The sequence below is a fragment of the Drosophila sulfurigaster genome, chromosome 2L, assembly GCF_023558435.1.
Source record: "Drosophila sulfurigaster albostrigata strain 15112-1811.04 chromosome 2L, ASM2355843v2, whole genome shotgun sequence".
Classification (NCBI taxonomy): Eukaryota; Metazoa; Arthropoda; class Insecta; order Diptera; family Drosophilidae; genus Drosophila; species Drosophila sulfurigaster.
Window position 1 is genome coordinate 25,504,773 of NC_084881.1, and position 16,332 is coordinate 25,521,104.

A 16,332-nucleotide genomic window follows, 5' to 3' on the forward strand; every position below is an offset into this window, starting at 1 on the left:
GAAAAGTTTGCCCACAATATGGGTTGAAAGCAAAGAGCTTAAAACAACTGGTATAAAACTATATAGGAATACAAGTGCATTACACTACTTTAAAAGTCACTTTAAGAACATAAGAAGCAAGCCCCACAATAAGCATACATTTACGCTTTGGCACCAAATTAACTGAATTTATGTATAACACAGTGCAATACAATTAAAACCTCAACACTGCTAACAGAAGTTTCATTAACAAGTTTACCATTTCTCCCCATTATTCATTTGCAAACATTTTAAGGATTAAGCATACAATTGCTTTGAGCGCCGCAAAGTACGCAAAGCAAAGCAATATAAATTAAAATGGGAAATGCAAACTTACCAGGTTTCATTTGCGGTTTGTTGAAGTTTTGTCAATACTTGATGCCGTAGATTTCATTCCAGCTTACATAACGCTTAATGTCTTCCGGAGAAACACTTTTCGAAACATGTTGCAAAGCGGACATAAAGTCCGACATGGTGACCGCTGGCAACTGCATGAGTAAGAAAAGCAATTAATGTGAATGCTGAACAATTATTCAAATGCTGCAACTCCCACCTGTTGTGCATCAATTGAATCAATCTGTGAGCTGCTTAGTGAGCGCAGCGGTTGCATGGCAGCATAACGACATAAGCTGTCCATATCAGCACCCGAATAGCCTTCTGTGAGTTCGGCCAATCCCTCAATTTGTTCATCGCTTAAGCTGTGCTGCACTTGCTTCAACAGATTGGTGATAATCTGTTGTCGCGCCTGCGTCACTGGCAGCGGCACATAAAGGCGTCGCACAAAACGACGTCGCACCGCTTCGTCCAATTCCTGCGGACGATTTGTGGCACCTATAATCATGATGTTGTCATCCTCATTGGTTGCAGCGCCATCCAATTGTATGAAAAACTCGTTCTTTAAGCGTCGCGAACTTTCGTGTTCATTATCCGAGCGTTGGGACAGCAACGAATCCACTTCGTCCATGAAAATAATCTGAAAAACACAAAGTTTTAAGCAGCTTTAACTCAAAAAAGTTTTGAACTACTTACTGCTGGCTGATGGGCTGCTGCAACAGCAAATAACGTTTTGACCAGCTTTTCGCCCTCCCCCACCCACTTGGAGGTAAGCGACGAGGGATTAATGCTGAAGAACGTCGCTCTCGACTGCGAGGCAATGCATTTGGCTATGAGTGTTTTGCCAGTGCCCGGTGGACCAAACAACAGCACACCACGTGGCGGACGACGCACGCCCTTGAACAGATCCGGGCGCTGTAATGGATGTATAATGGTCTCCATGAACGTGGACTTGGCATATTCCAGGCCAGCAACATCCTCCCAAGCTGCAGATTAAAGTGGTAAATTGGGAAACAATGTGCATAGCTGACCCTTACCTATGGTTTTATATTTGTGCATGCTCTCGCGTGTAATCTGCTCCACCATCAAGGGATCCAGGTGGGCCAGGGAGGGCAACACACTGGGAGCAGCAACAGGATTAACAGTTGGTGCAGTGCTACCACTGGTATTGCTGCAACAAGAGTTTAAAGTTAAAAAGAAATGCAATTGCAGTCCGGCTTGTAATTACTTGTCACTTTGTCCAATTGGTTGCACAAACTTGGCGTTTACACCACGTCCTCGACCGCCCAACGATTTTTTCTTGCTGTAGTTCATCAAATCGCTCGGATTTTGATTGTTTTTCTGCAAACCCGAAAGTGTTTTAGTGTTTTCTTTAGTTTAGCTAAATGAAGCCAGTTACTTTACCTGCGCATCATGCAGCACTAATTGTTCCCTTGCAGTGCGGAAGCCTTCAAAAGTTGACGAAGCATTTAGGTGGCTTTGGCTTAATTGATTGTTGTCGATACTGTTGCTGTTAAGGCTGATGTTGTTGTTGCCGTTATTGGCGTTATTATTGTGGCTGGTCATGTTGCTGTTATGATTACTGTTGTTGTTGCTGTTATGATTTATGTTGTTATTGTTACTGTTACTGAAGTTATTGTTGGAGCTGGCCACGTTGGTGTTATGGCTGCTGTTGCTGTTAGCACTCCTGCTATTGTTGCCACTGCCACTATTTGTTGCCGTTGCCGGCTGCAGTTCATCAATAGTGACTTCATCGCCCCGACAGCTTTCATACTTGCCGTGACAATGTAGAAAAGTTGAGGAACTTGATGGCAACTGCGACCAATCCACAGTCATTTGTGTATTATGACGAGCTCGACGACTCTCCGCTAAAAGCTGTTCACAACTAGCTAAACGCTCCTTCATGTACAACTCTCCATCGCTCGAACTTTCAAGTTTTTCCTGATGCTCTTTAAGAATCTCATAGTGCATAGCTTCATTTAAGTTGCTGCTGGAAATAAAAACTGATGAATCTATTTCTAATTTCGCAATGTAAATTCTTCACTTACCGCGTTGCGTGAGCCAACAGTATTTTTTGTGTACGCCAAGCATTTTGTTTCTTGCTTACACTTGAACTGCTGTCCAGCCATATATTTTCATTAGCCCCAAAAATCTTAGACCATTGATCGTTAGACATTTTGCTTCTTGTTTGCGCACAATTTAAATACAATTTAGAATATCATGTCACTTTCCCGGCTATTCGGAGATCTGAAGTGGTGGTGCGTCGATAAACAAATCGATAAGTTGAGGTAGTCTGGTAACAATAGACCTTTTACTGTCATAGCATTCAGCAATTGTTCGGCTGCAAGCTGTACATCGATAGCCAGTTGTTTTAGCTCTAAACCGATAGCAACAGATCAATTAAACGGTACAACTAGTTTTAAATTCAAAAGCAAATCACTTTTAATAAATATTATTTATAATTAAAGCAAAAATTAATTTTGCTGTAAACATTGTAATGTATTGAATAAATATGTGTGTTATTTGTGTTTAATTCGTTTTAATTGATATTAATTGATTTTCATTGCGACAATAAGTTTTGTGACTGCCATTTAATTAACATATAACCAGTCTTGAGTTTGAGTATTCAGTTGTCTGAGCTGCCCTCGCGTCAAGTAAATTGCGTAGAAATTCTGAGTAACCTCAGGTAGGTTATCTGCTAGATGTGTAGGTTAAACGGAGATTTCTTCACTGTCAAAACCAGAAGCTAGAAACGTACTAGACGCATTTTATCGCTACCTCACTTGTAGACTCACGTTGTGCAAATATCGGAAAGTATACAATGAATATATGTAGCTTAGACTTTAGCTCGCTGACTGGACGCTGCTTTTAAAGTGTTATTATTGCGCATAGCGACACATAAGCGAGTGTACAAAATACTCTTATCTTGCAGATAAAAACAAGTTAGCTGGGAATGGAGAATCTGTAATGAGACAATAAATAGCGCACGTTGTGCACTAGCAGCCTCTCAGTTTGCATGCAGTTCGCCACCACGAAAACAACAAAAGAAAAGAGGACTAATTAAATTCGGATTTCATAACGACAGTGGGACAGCATCATCATCATGTGCCTGCCGAAGCGAGTCTCCGGAGCAGCCATCCAGAGTGTGGCAACAGCCATAGGTGAGTGAGCTCTCAGCCTTTTCAACTTTACCGGAAATTAATTTCGCTTACATTTCACCCGATAATGATTTCGAAATCACCCTTTCATATTTTTAAAATTTATTGTTTCAATAAGTTTCCTTAATTTGTGATAATAATGCTTTCGACATAATTCTTTATTAATCACTTGTGATATCTTTCTAAAACTTTAAACAGGAAACCTGTTATGCTTCAATTTTGGACTCATATTTGGCATCACGCCCGCTCATATGGCGCTCTACGAATCGGAGAAGTTGACGCCACTCAATGAGGCGACAGATCCAACAGGTTCAGCTTTGTTAACTGGTTATTTATTTCTAAGTGCTGCTGTTGGCGCCGCTGTCTCTGGCTGGCTGGCATTACGCATAGGGCCAAAATCTGTGCTACTTTGCTGCGGTCTTTTGCAGATTGTAAGTAAGAGCATTCCGTTTTTCACAATATCATAATCAATGTTAACTTTGTGTTTCTCTTTTTTGACAGTTTGGCTGGTTCTGCATTCACTTTGGATTCGATATCGTTCACATTTACGCCTCGCGCATCTTTTGCGGCATCGCTGCTGGCGGCGCCTTTGTTGTACTGCCCATTTTCATTAATGAGATTGCCGAGTCGAGGGACAAAGCTGCCCGCTTGACCTTCACCATCGAACTGTGGCGCACTCTAGGCATTCTCTTTGGCATTCTACTGGGCTACTATGTGCAGTATCAGTATGTGAACATTATTGGCTGCATTGCCTCGTGCACGTTCTCGCTGTGCTTCCCCTTTGTGCAGGAGAGTCCGCACTATTATCTGCGCAAAGGCAATGTTCCGTGTCTGGAGAAATCGCTGCGTTGGTATCGCGGCATTCGCGACATCGATGATCGCGAGCAGCCCGAATATCTGCAGGAATTGGCCGAGTTCAAGGCGGAACTCAAGCAACGAAGCAGCAGCAAAAAACAGCTCAACGGAATTATCGCACAGTTACATTGTGCGTCTGATCTTTGTCAGTTTTCTGCTCACCGTTTGCGCCAAGCTGAGCGGCGTCTTTGTCGAGCTGAACTATGCTGCCGATTTTCTGGGACGCACTGGTTACTCCATCGAAGTGAACTACGTGGTGCTGGCCTCAGCTCAGTGTGTGGGCGGCTTGTTCGCCCGCCTCTTTGGTCCCCAACTGCCGCGCAAGGTAATTGCTTCCGTTATGCATTCATTGCATTTCTCAATTTATTCATTGTGATTGCAGCTGTTGCTTTGCCTCTCCTCGCTGCTTGCTGCTGCGGCTGTCATTGCCCTGGCGCTCTTCAAGCAATTTGGCCATAATTGGGCGTTGGGCGATTGGTGCACACGGTATTTACCCATTGTGCTGCTCGGCCTTCAACTGCTCTTTGTTAGTTTCGGACTCTATCCGCTTGCCGCTGTCGTCAGCAGCGAAGTATTGCCCACAAAGGTAAGCTCCATTTCAATGAAGGTCTTATGCATCATAGGATTCATTAAGACATCTAAATAGGCTTATCATTTACCGAGAAGACAACTCAAAGATCAACTAACATTAGTTTGTAGATGACGTAAGATATCTCAAATTGAAAACATTTGAATATTGATTAGATAAAGTTGGCTATTCGTAATTGCAGCATCTTTCTCTATGCGCAAAAAAACATAGCATACTTTTAAGCGTTGGCAAAAAAAAAAAAAGGTAGTAGAGAAATGTACTGTAAATGCTTTGGGACTAGAAAAAGTTTAAAGTTTTAATATTTTAAAATCATTTCAAAATGTGTGAAGCAGAAAAAGTGCCAGGTTTTTAGTGCTACAACATCAAAATGGCATTTAGTTAGGAAACTGCTTTCGGATGCTTTAAAACTGTAACTTTAAAAGAGTCGATAAGGATGTGGACTTTATAAACTTACTTGTCAAACATTCAAACTTTGCAATTTAAATATTGAATGCAATTTCCATGAACATACTTTGCAATTATTCTTGTTTTCCACCTTGGAAAAAGTCAACACAATGGCCAAAAGCAATTTTTACGCAAGTTAATATTCGTTACACGACAACAATCTTTGCTAACTATTCACTTAAAGTCTAAACTTTAAATTAATTAAATTTCTCTTGCAAATTTCCTACACAGCTGCATGACCTGCTCTACTCGATAGCCTCGGCCTGCGCCTGGTTGCTGCTCTTTGGCATGATTGAGGTAATTGGAAAAATTAGCAACAGATGCTTGTGGCCTGAAGAAGACTGCACGCTAAAGTCTTTTGTGAAAGTGAATTGCTTTGTGAAACTTGTCGGTTCTAATTAATTTCAGGGCTTCAACGCGGTCAAGACAAGCCTGGGCCCTGGACTATTGCTCTACCTGTTGGTCTTTGCAGCTGCCTCGATATTCGTGGGATTGATTTCGTTGCCTCTGTTGCCCGAGACACGCAATCGTCGTGCTTCGGCCGTGCAACGTGATTTGGGCTATGTGGAGCAGGCGGGGCCGGTGGCCAAGACAACCGATGCGATGGGCAATGGACACGTTGCAACGCATATCTAGAGCATTAGTTCGCAATTAGTATTAAGTATGTCGGAAATAACATTTAGGCGAAAAGACGACTTTCATTCTGAGATTAATTTTGGTGAGTGGGTTGTAAGGTGGGGGAAGTACACGTAATCCGGATTAAGTATCTAAAATAGCCATAATTGGCACGTCTACTCCACAACTGAGCTCTGATGAAATACTACTCGGTGTGGACATGCTCGAACATGCGCGAACTTGCTTATCTGTCAATTATCTAATCGTTTTTATTGCGTAGTCACAGCTATGTACTTACGACTTTATGGCCAAAAGACAACAGCAGCAGCAGCCGCTTCTGATAACTAACAAAACGAAACAACAAATTATTATTACTAGTTGATTTGGGTGTATGCCAACAAACTTGAAAAATGCAAATCAGGATCCTCAATTACGATCGAAAAAGTATTATGACGTTCTCGTGTTGCTGCTTATCAACTTATCGCTCAACACTTTCCCATTCACAGCTATAAATAAAGCACGTTTGCTGACTCACTAATCCGAATTTACAATCTCAAACACACGAGAGTTGAGTTAGATAGATTGCTGGCAAATATTTGATATTCATAATTTTAACAGTCGGAGTATTCGAGTTGTTTGCCTAGAGTATCTCTGGCAGTCGTTTGATTAAAATTTAGAGCACTACTAAAAATATATATGTAGGCGTGTGGGGATGTGTTTAATCTGCCTCGATGCCTCGCTTCATGGCTACTGATATGATGCGTGAGCCATGAAAACGTGATTGATGCGCACCCACATCGAGTCCAATGACAATGACAATGACACTCCTCTATTTCTCTATACTAGTATATATAGATACGTATATAGATTCAACCTGCATCTGGCAAACGAAGTGCATCATTTGTTATTCCAGACGCATTCCGCATTAGACAAACTACGAGAGCGAATGCGAGCAGCGCAAATAACAGCATAATCGAAATATATTAATTATATGAATGAAGATTGCTAATATTATATGAAAGAAGATTAAATACTCTATCAATAATAAATACAAGAAGTAAATATATATAAATATTTACGGAGACAAAAAAAAAGCGTAAACTGAAACAATTTTTCAAAAAAAAGTAAAGGTTATTTTTATAGCTTTGGATTAGCACTATATTTACAGCTAAGTTTGATTTTACAAACTAAGAGCTTAAGGATTCAACATTACTCCAATTGAAAAAAATGTTTTGGAATGTGTTTTTGTTGTTTAATTTTAGATAGAAAATTATCCATACATAAAGATTTAACTGAATTTGTGTCATTTGTCAGTATTTGAATAAATATTGATATTATATCATATCTAGATATTTACCGATTCGCAGCAATGAAATGCTCAAAAAGCGGGCGAAGTTGCGAATCATTCGCGTTAGTAGTGAGATAAATATTGATGGTATATAATATTCTGTATACTATACAATAAAGTGCACTATCGATATTGTTCTCTCCGAGTATCTACATTTATTTTTATAACCATATCTACATTTATTATCAATTAAGAGATAATGCATTAAATTTTGTATCCAATTCATTGCACATTCGCAACATTTCAATCTTCAATGAGAGCGAAAGTCTTTGATGATGTTCGGTACCATTTATGTGAATATCCATGTCGATATGTAGATTAACATTTCCAGCCATATCTGCATACAAGCATTTATATCACTACCTATCGATCCTGCACTAAGTGTTTATCCATTTCTTTACCCATTCGCAACATTTCAATATAGAAAATCGTATTACCCTTCAGTTACAGTATGACAATAAAATAGATAGTGCAACTATAATCACAATAATAGTCGCCGCTTAATAGGAGAATAAAGTCTAAACAAAGCGCATCGACACAGTCTGGGGGCAATTAGAACAGTTGTTGTTATTGTTGTTGTCGCTTTGTTTGTTTGTTGTTGCGGATTTGCTTAGCTCTTGTTGCTCAGAGTCAGAGCTGAAGCTCAGAGGCAAAACATAATCACAGCACAGAGTAGTGATAACAATTCGCACACTCTGTTTTCCCGGCTGTGTGTAAGTGTGTGCGTGTATGTTTGCCTGCGTGTATCTCTATCCCTTTCTCTGGGTGTTGTATCTGTATCTGGGCAAGTTTACAATCTATGTGCATACGAGCGTACTTTGTTTTCGTCCGGGTTTTTGTGCGATTTAAATACCCATGTATAAAAGTTATCATGCAGAAACAACGCCGGTTTAGTTCGCCACCAACTACGTTAGTCGCATAGTCCCGAGAGGCTTCTGATCTCATCTTAAAGGACGTGCTTGTCAAAGGATAATGACTGTCTAAGCTCTTTGGCGTCTACGAATCAACAAGTTGTGTACCAGTAAATAAAAACAAAGTATCGCGATGAGTTCCAAAGGCGATGTTAAATTTCAATATCTTGCCGCCATTTACGGTTCGTAATCGGATTTTTGCTCATCTCCCTGTGTGTGTGTGTGTGTTTAGTTCATGTGCGTGCAAATGACTTATCTAATTTCACTTCAAAGAGTTAAATTATCAATTTATTTCTCTCGATTTGCTTTATCTAAGCAAATTATAATCGACAATGTAAATTGACACGAATAACGAACAGAAAAACGATTTTAAACAAAAAAGAGAAAATTTAATTGTAATTGTCGAAATTCTTTTGTGACATACAAAATGAAATTACTCAAAAAAACTAAAGTGTCTTAATCATGTTTTAAATTTAATTACATAGAATTTATTTGCATTGAAATGAATTTTAATCTGCTCCTACGACGAATACAACTATTTACGAAATTAAATATTCATATGAACAATAAAGTTGGATAACTATTAAAAACATATAATCCAAAGTGCATTCATGTTGTGTTACATAAAATTAAAATTGTAACTCGCTTTTGTGGTATTTTATCAAAATAAAATATGATAAATAGTTTAATAAAGTCAACTTAAAGACTTTAAAGTGCATAAAAGCAATAGAAATGTGTGCAAAGTATAAAATGTTTTTCTTTAGTGAGAATTAACTTCTTCAGCATTTAGAACAACTACAGTACATATTTCTCAGAACTGAGCTCAAGGATAAGCGAGTGTGTTGCTTGAATGAGTAATATTTATTGTCATATATGTTAACCATAAAGAATTTTCTGCATTCTTTATGCTCCACCTTGCAAATTGCTTTATTGTGGCTTGCTTTAACTTTAATATGAGCAATTGTGTTTCCATTGGACTATATAGATAACATAAAACTGTCATTAATACTGGTGGGAAAAATAATTCTCTCTTCCATGGTCCGCATCCGTTGACGTGTTGTTCTGTCAACGACCTCAGTTACTCAGCAGAAGCTAGTAAAAAAGTGGCAGTTAATAAAGCAAGATAACTAAAGCATACTTCTGGTAATAAGAATGTAATTTATCAAAGAGCGAATATAATCTACCTTATTTTTACATATTATAGATAAAGCTCTGAATTCTTATCGACTTTTATTACATGCAATATAAATTCTCTAGACGTTAATTTATGTAATATTTCGTTTGACTATTTTAGTATATTCTTTATATATTTTGGTCAAGTTACATCTTTTGACTTTTTCAGTATATACTATATTATTTTAGTATTCATTTTCTGGAATGTTTCTGTTAAACTAATAGTATATTACTGTGTTAATGGTATATTATTTTAGTATAAATTCTCTGGAATGTTTCTGTTGAGCTAATAGTATATTATTAAGTTAATAGTATATTATTTCAGTATATTATTTATATGTTTTTTGTAAAGTATGTAATATTTATTTTGAATGTTGAATTTAATGGTATATTCTTCAATCTTGTTGGCAACTTTTTAAGTTAATAGTATATTCTTTTCCTATATAAAATCTATATAAACTCCCATCAAATTAAATTATGCCATATTTCTGTTTACTCTTACAGTTAATATCGTGTCCATCTCTTTTGGCGCTTATTGCGGTTGGCCGTCGGCTAGTTTTCTGGAGTTGGCCGGCAAAGATAGTCCCCTAGAGACTGGACCTTTAACGCAAGGTGATCAAGGCAGCGTGGCTGCAGTGCTCTGCCTGGGCGGTCTCATTGGCAATGTGTTCTTTGTGTGGTTGGCTGATCGCTGTGGTCGCAAGAATTCGTTGCTGTGGGTAACGTTGCCATCGCTGGTAAGTCCCGCTTAGGTGTATACTTTATGTAGTTTAATAAGTTTTTTCTGATTCTAGTTGGGTTGGGTTCTAATACCTTTCGCCAGGAACCCCACACATTTGATTGTAGCGCGCTTTCTGGGCGGTGCGGCTGGCGGCGGTGTCTTTGGAGTGATACCCATTTATATAGCCGAGCTGGCCGAAGATAGGTGAGTGGGCAATAAATGCGTGATGGGACAACCAAAAAGATGGCAACAATATAGTTATGTCAAGTCTCGGAAATTGCTCGGAGATTACAAGAGATAGGAGCTATCAAATTTGAACTTTCATTATTGTCTTAAGCACCTTCGCAAAACGAAAGAATTTAATTGCGCGTGTGTAGAAATCCGAAAATGATTATACTACAAATTTCTATTTGTAGTATAGGGTAGAAGGGTATTATAACTTTGAGTCTACAGAAAATGCAAATAATTATAAAGCTAGAAAGAAGTTATTAAAGAAATACTTTTGAATGAGCAAAAACGCCAACTTATTATACTAGGGGACTTAGTTGCTTTGCTTGACAAAGCATATTATATATTTTGCACTCTATAGTATATTTTGAAGCTAGTACTGATTCATATTTTGAAATTATTTAAAATTAATACCGCACTGTTTTGCTTTTATTTAAATTGGGTAGCGTGTATCTCAAAGTCAAGCTCACTCGACAGTAGCTTTTTTCAACTAATTTGTGCGATCAGATTAAACAGATTGTATCGATTGGATCTAATATGTTTCAATGCTATTAATATGAACAGAAAGTTCTCTTAAAATTGCACTCAAAGCTTTGCTAAATATCTTAGAAAAAGTCTCCTTTAAGGGAATTACACTTCACCGTAACCTTCTAAGGCATTCTATCGCTTTACCTCGTTAGTGTTCGCGGAATTCTGGGCACTTTTTTGGTGCTGACTTGCAACATTGGCATTGTGATTGCCTTTGTGCTCGGCTACTACTTCAACTATGCCACCGTATCGTGGATTGTGGCCACCTTATCGGTGCTGTTCTTTGTGTGCTTCTGGTTCATGCCCGAGACGCCGCAGTATCTGATGCAGAAACAGAAGACTGAGCAGGCAGAGTGTGCATTACGCTACTATCGCAACATACGCTCACGGCAGTCGAAGGAACTGAGCGAGGAGCTGCAGCAGGAGCTGCACAAGTTGCGTGCGACCGAAGAGAAGGCGGAAAAAGCCGGCGAGGATGAGGTGGACGATAATGCGGTCACATGGGCGGACTTTGGTAAACTAGAAATGCAAACTTCATTGGATTAATTGTTAATGCGAATTCCGTTTCGTCAGCTAATCCTACGGCGCGCAAAGCTTTTCTCATTGGCTTCGGTCTGGTGGCCTCCAATCAGGGTTGCGGAGTCTTTGCCATGCTCAACTACACAGCTATTATCTTTGCCCAGTCTGGCTGCAGTATGGAGCCAACCATCGCCGCCATCATTGTGGGCGTCATCCAGGTGGTGGGCTCCTATGTGGCCACCTTGCTAGTGGAGCGTGCTGGCCGCAAAATGCTGCTACTTATCTCCGCCGTGGGCATCTGTCTCAGCCAACTGGTTATGGGTGCACACAGCTACCTCAAGAGCATTGAATACGATACTGCCGGGTTTGATTGGGTGCCCATTGTTGCCTTCGCTTTCATGCTCTTCATTGCCGCATGCGGACTGTTGACGGTGCCGTTCCTCGCGATTGCGGAGATTATGCCGCCCAAGATACGCAGCACAGCCAACATGCTGCTCATGTCCGTGCTGTGGGTGCTCTCCATGATCGCCATCAAGGTAAGTGAATAAGTGGAATGTTTCTATCATTTGTTTAATCTCTGTTCTATTTCCATGTCGAATTGCAGCTCATTCCACTGCTGATGGAATCATTGGGCATGCATGGTTCCTTGTTCCTCTTTGCCAGCTTGACGCTTTGCGGCACCCTCTTCATTGCCATCTTTGTTCCCGAGACGAAGGGCAAATCCATCGAGACCATTCTGGCCAGCTTGTAGTGATTTGTTATATGTTACTTACTTACTCTGTGTTCTAGCTACTGGCATTGTTTTATATTGTATTTTTTGTTATCATTAAATGTATTAAGAATCTTACTGCGTTTGCTTATCACTTCAGCCGACAATCGGCATCTTTTGTTGTAAATTTCAACAAAACACAACCATTGTCTTGCTCCTCGTCTCGCCTTCACTGTGAAGGCCATTTGCTGCCTTGAACTTAGCTGGCGCTTTGATTAGATTAAATGCTCCCAAAACAGATATAACTATCTTTACAACAGATTTCACTTGTCACTTGTCACTTGGTCACTCTTAAATGCATTCCTCGACTGTTTTTTGTGCTTATGCTAATGCTGCTTCTATATCAATCGCTAATCTCCGCCGTTTATTGGACTTTTTTCGGGGATTTCTTTTCTCTCATAATTTATATTGAAAGTAAATTAAAATGATCTCCCTAAAAACGAATTAACACAAATTTATGGAGCAATCTACGACTAGCATATACTCTGCATTTTAGAATACCTTTTTTCTAATTCAAGCTGTTTGGGAAACATTGGTATAAAAATATACTATTACATTCATAATACTGTGATATACGCGGTACCCTTTTCATACCCGCTACCCATAGGGTAGAAGGGTATAATAACTTGTTGCCGGCAGTAAATGTATGTAACAGGTAGAAGGAGGCATCTCCGACCCTATAAAGTATATATATTCTTGATCATCGTCAACAGCCGAGACGATCTAGTCATGTCCGTCTGTCCGTCTGTTCGTATGAAACACTGGATCTCAGAGACTATAAGAGATAGAGCTATAATTTTTTTCGACAACATTTGTTATGTTTGCGCGCAGATCAAGTTTGTTTCAAATTTTTATAACGCCCACTTCTGCCCCCGCAAATCAACAAAAATCGAATAACAAGCGTTGCGAATTTTGGTATATACAATAATTACTATAGTAGTTATTATTCCTGAAAATTTGGTTGCGATCAGAAAAAAATTGTCGAAGTTATTAAAGAAATACTTTTGTATAGACAAAAACGCCTACTTACTAGGGGTCTTAGTTGCTTTGGCAATCTGGTATATTGTGCCGTCTATGGTATATTTTGAGTGCGGTATTATATCGATATACCAAATATACCATTTGGTATATTTTTATAATTTTCGAAATATTTTTGGTATATTTTGAGAATAATACCGCAATATATAGCTTTTATTCAAAATGAGTAGCGGGTATCTCACAGTCGAGCACATTCGACTGTAGCTTTCTTAAATGTTCTTTATAAGCTAAAAAGTTTACCGTTAATTATACCAAAAATATAACACAAATTATGTTTGGTGTAACAATATACTATGACATTCAAAATATACCAAACATACTAGATTAATCAACATTATTGAATTTTGTTAAATAACTTATAATTTTAATTTGCGTGAAAAATACTAAAACAAACTTTGTCTAGGTCGGAGACGCTTTCGACTACCTGGTACATATATTTTTTGGTTCCATAGTCTTACAACATTCAGTTCAACGCACTGTTAGTCTAATATCTTTGCTAAAAAACACACGCTAGAAATTTAAATACTCGTATATGCTGATTGTCAAACAAGTTTTCGATACATCAATAAGGAATTATATTCAAAAGTACTTTAAAATTTCACTAAGGAAATTTAAAATAAGTAAATTACAGATGAAGTTTAATGGAATTAAATAAATTATATTTATATAAATAACACATTTTTTTTTATAATTTCTTTTATGAGTCCATAATTTTGCATTCTAATAAAAGCATAACATTTATGGTACAGGTTATAGCCTGATCGTGGCTATAAATACGTCGACGACGCTATTTCATTTGATTAGAATGTTTCTTTCTTTTGCCGTATGCAGACAACAGTTTTTGTTATAATCGAAGCGGAAAAATGGGCTGCTCAAAGAGCACCAGAAATCAATATTTTGCTGCTTTAAGTGGTCAGTGGAAAGTGTAACAAAATTAAAGAGAGAAAAGCATTTAAAGTGTTGTTTTGCAGTAAATCTAATATCTGTGTCGTTTGGCGCCAATTTCGGTTGGGTTTCCACAAGCATTGCTCAATTGTTGAGGCCCGAAACAAGTCGTCTGACCTCGGAGATAACCAACGATGGATTGGGTTGGCTAACTTCCGTGATGTCGATTGGTGGGCTTCTGGGCGGCATTGTCTTTGGCTGGTTGGCGGACAGAATTGGTCGTCGAGCGTGTATTCTTTTGATGGGCATACTTGTCGCGGTATACACATCTTTCGAATTCTATAGTATCATCTTTAATTGATTCTACCATTAGGTAAACTGGCTCTTAATTATTTTTGCCCGCAGTCTCGTCCAATTGTGCGTGGCACGTATTATAGCCGGAGCAGTCGGTGGCTGCTGCTTTGCGGTTATTCCGGTTTACATCACTGAAATGACTGAGGACAGACTTCGCAGCACTTTGGGCACCTTTATGTCCCTTAGCATGTGCATCGGCTCGCTCTTTATACACATTCTGGGATACTTCCTTCATTATGTGACGGTTGCTTGGATTATGCTTTTGATTCCTGCAGCACTCCTTTGCACCTTTACGTTCATACCCGATACACCTGAATACCTGGAACGTTATCATAAAAAAGGTGTGGAGAACTCTCTCAGATATTTTCGAGGTATCTCTGCAAATGAGAACGCACAGCTTCAAGCCGAGCTCACCAAATTGTGCAAGCCTTTCGCCACATTAGAAAATGGTCGCGACCAAAGCGAGGACAACAAACTGCATTTAAAGGACTTCAGTGAGTTTTGCAAATTTAATTTCAAATTAATTACCTAACTAACTTCTGAGCAATCCCCAGCTAATCGCAAAGCACGTAAAGCCATCTTCATTGGATTTGGAATTATTTTGGCCAATCAGTTGACCGGTTGTTTAACAATGGCCAAGTATATCTCTGTCGTCTTTAGAGATGCTGGCTCCAGTCTATCGCCTATTGGATCGTCGATCGTTGTCATCCTCGTTCAGCTGGTGGGCACTTACTCGGCCACGTTATTTGTGGAGCGAGCTGGTCGAAAGACTTTGATGCTCATCTCGACCGCTGGCATTTGCTTGGGACAAGTTTCCATGGCTTTCTATTACTATATGGGTCAATTGAATATTGATTCTAGGCCGTTCAATTGGTTGCCCATTGCTTCATTCGCATTTATAATGTTTTGTGGCGCCTTTGGTCTGTTGGCAGTTGATTTCGTTATAATAAGTGAGATAACACCTCCAAAAATTCGCAGTGTGATCGCCAGAGTCCATATGGTTACAATGAACTTGCTAGCAATTTGTCTTGTCAAGGTAATCTGTCCATTTAAAATACAGCAAATAAATAAAGTAATATTATTTTCAGGCGTTTCCTCATTTGAGCGAATCGATGGGAATTTCTGGAATTGTTTCCATGTTTGCAGTCTTTTCATTCCTGCTAACGATTTTTATTGCACTTTATGTACCCGAGACAAAAGGGAAATCCATTCAAGAAATTCAAGCGAGTTTATAATAAATAAGATATTGATACTGCGCAACTTTCAAATACCCGAATTCATTGTAAAAGAACACAATGTTCTTAAAATGATCGATTTTATGATCGCAACATCTTTAGAACTAAAACTGTTGATAATATAACATTAACATTACAGTTTATTGGTTGGTTTAACAGAAACGTGATATGCCAAATAACAGAGCTATTTTATTAATCCAACTCCATACTTAATTGCTTCTACAATGACTTGCATGTTTATACCCGCTACCCTTAGGGTAGAAGGGTATTATAACTTTGTGCTGGAAGGAAATTTATGTAACAGGTAGAAGGAGGCATCTCCGACCCTATAAAGTATATATATTCTTGATCAGCGTCAACAGCCGAGACGATCTAGTCATGTCCGTCTGTACGTCTGTGTGTCTGTGTGTCTGTCCGTCTGTCCGTATGAAACACTGGATCTCAGAGAGTATAAGAGATAGAGCTATAATTTTTCGACAGCATTTGTTATGTTTGCACGCAGATCAAGTTTGTTTCAAATTTTTTGACACGCCCACTTCCGCCCCCGCAAATCAAGCGCAACTAGCGTAATAAGCGTAATTTTAACGCTAGAGTTGCGAAAGGTATATACA

General features: G+C 38.9%; 4 protein-coding genes across 5 annotated transcripts in view; 3 read left to right on the plus strand and 1 right to left on the minus strand.

Moving 5' to 3' along the window:
• The window catches only part of LOC133835942 (fidgetin-like protein 1), a 41,254-nt gene that overhangs the window by 23,252 nt on the left and 1,670 nt on the right, over positions 1 to 16,332 (minus strand). Inside the window, exons 2-8 of one of the 2 annotated variants that reach the window (XM_062266177.1) lie at positions 2,400 to 2,726; positions 1,756 to 2,341; positions 1,580 to 1,692; positions 1,389 to 1,522; positions 1,048 to 1,337; positions 572 to 991; positions 356 to 506 (exon numbers count right to left, since the gene is read on the minus strand). In XM_062266177.1, coding sequence (XP_062122161.1) covers positions 387 to 506; positions 572 to 991; positions 1,048 to 1,337; positions 1,389 to 1,522; positions 1,580 to 1,692; positions 1,756 to 2,341; positions 2,400 to 2,527 — 1,791 coding nt within the window. In that variant the 5' untranslated portion in view covers positions 2,528 to 2,726 and the 3' untranslated portion in view covers positions 356 to 386. Of the gene's footprint in view, positions 1 to 355; positions 507 to 571; positions 992 to 1,047; positions 1,338 to 1,388; positions 1,523 to 1,579; positions 1,693 to 1,755; positions 2,342 to 2,399; positions 2,727 to 16,332 lie in introns of those variants that run through there. The other variant, XM_062266264.1, reaches the window with a different exon arrangement.
• On the plus strand, positions 3,023 to 6,092 carry LOC133836143 (facilitated trehalose transporter Tret1). The gene is given in 8 exon segments (XM_062266505.1): positions 3,023 to 3,037; positions 3,284 to 3,512; positions 3,708 to 3,940; positions 4,011 to 4,451; positions 4,453 to 4,689; positions 4,747 to 4,950; positions 5,629 to 5,694; positions 5,806 to 6,092. Coding segments are annotated over 7 exon segments (1,467 nt in total). The 5' UTR covers positions 3,023 to 3,037; positions 3,284 to 3,454; the 3' UTR covers positions 6,034 to 6,092.
• LOC133849650 (facilitated trehalose transporter Tret1-like) lies at positions 8,232 to 12,287 on the plus strand. Its single transcript, XM_062285794.1, has 6 exons — positions 8,232 to 8,453; positions 9,949 to 10,181; positions 10,239 to 10,369; positions 11,074 to 11,435; positions 11,495 to 11,976; positions 12,045 to 12,287. Exons 1-6 carry the CDS (start codon positions 8,405 to 8,407, stop codon positions 12,189 to 12,191), a joined length of 1,404 nt encoding a protein of 467 aa, XP_062141778.1. The 5' UTR covers positions 8,232 to 8,404; the 3' UTR covers positions 12,192 to 12,287.
• Positions 14,051 to 15,445, plus strand: LOC133848272 (facilitated trehalose transporter Tret1-like). Its single transcript, XM_062283772.1, has 5 exons — positions 14,051 to 14,159; positions 14,219 to 14,451; positions 14,506 to 14,980; positions 15,041 to 15,406; positions 15,438 to 15,445. The coding sequence occupies exons 1-5, from the start codon at positions 14,111 to 14,113 to the stop codon at positions 15,443 to 15,445; spliced, it is 1,131 nt and encodes a 376-aa protein (XP_062139756.1). The 5' UTR covers positions 14,051 to 14,110.

Coding starts and splice junctions, on each gene's coding strand:
- LOC133849650 (XM_062285794.1), top strand. CDS start 8,405: ATGAGTTCCAAAGGCGATGTTAAATTTCAATATCTTGCCGCCATTTAC. Junction 8,454..9,948: donor ATATCTTGCCGCCATTTACG/GTTCGTAATCGG, acceptor TTACTCTTACAG/TTAATATCGTGTCCATCTCT. Junction 11,977..12,044: donor TCTCCATGATCGCCATCAAG/GTAAGTGAATAA, acceptor GTCGAATTGCAG/CTCATTCCACTGCTGATGGA.
- LOC133848272 (XM_062283772.1), top strand. CDS start 14,111: ATGGGCTGCTCAAAGAGCACCAGAAATCAATATTTTGCTGCTTTAAGT. Junction 14,160..14,218: donor ATATTTTGCTGCTTTAAGTG/GTCAGTGGAAAG, acceptor GTTGTTTTGCAG/TAAATCTAATATCTGTGTCG. Junction 14,981..15,040: donor ACTGCATTTAAAGGACTTCA/GTGAGTTTTGCA, acceptor AGCAATCCCCAG/CTAATCGCAAAGCACGTAAA.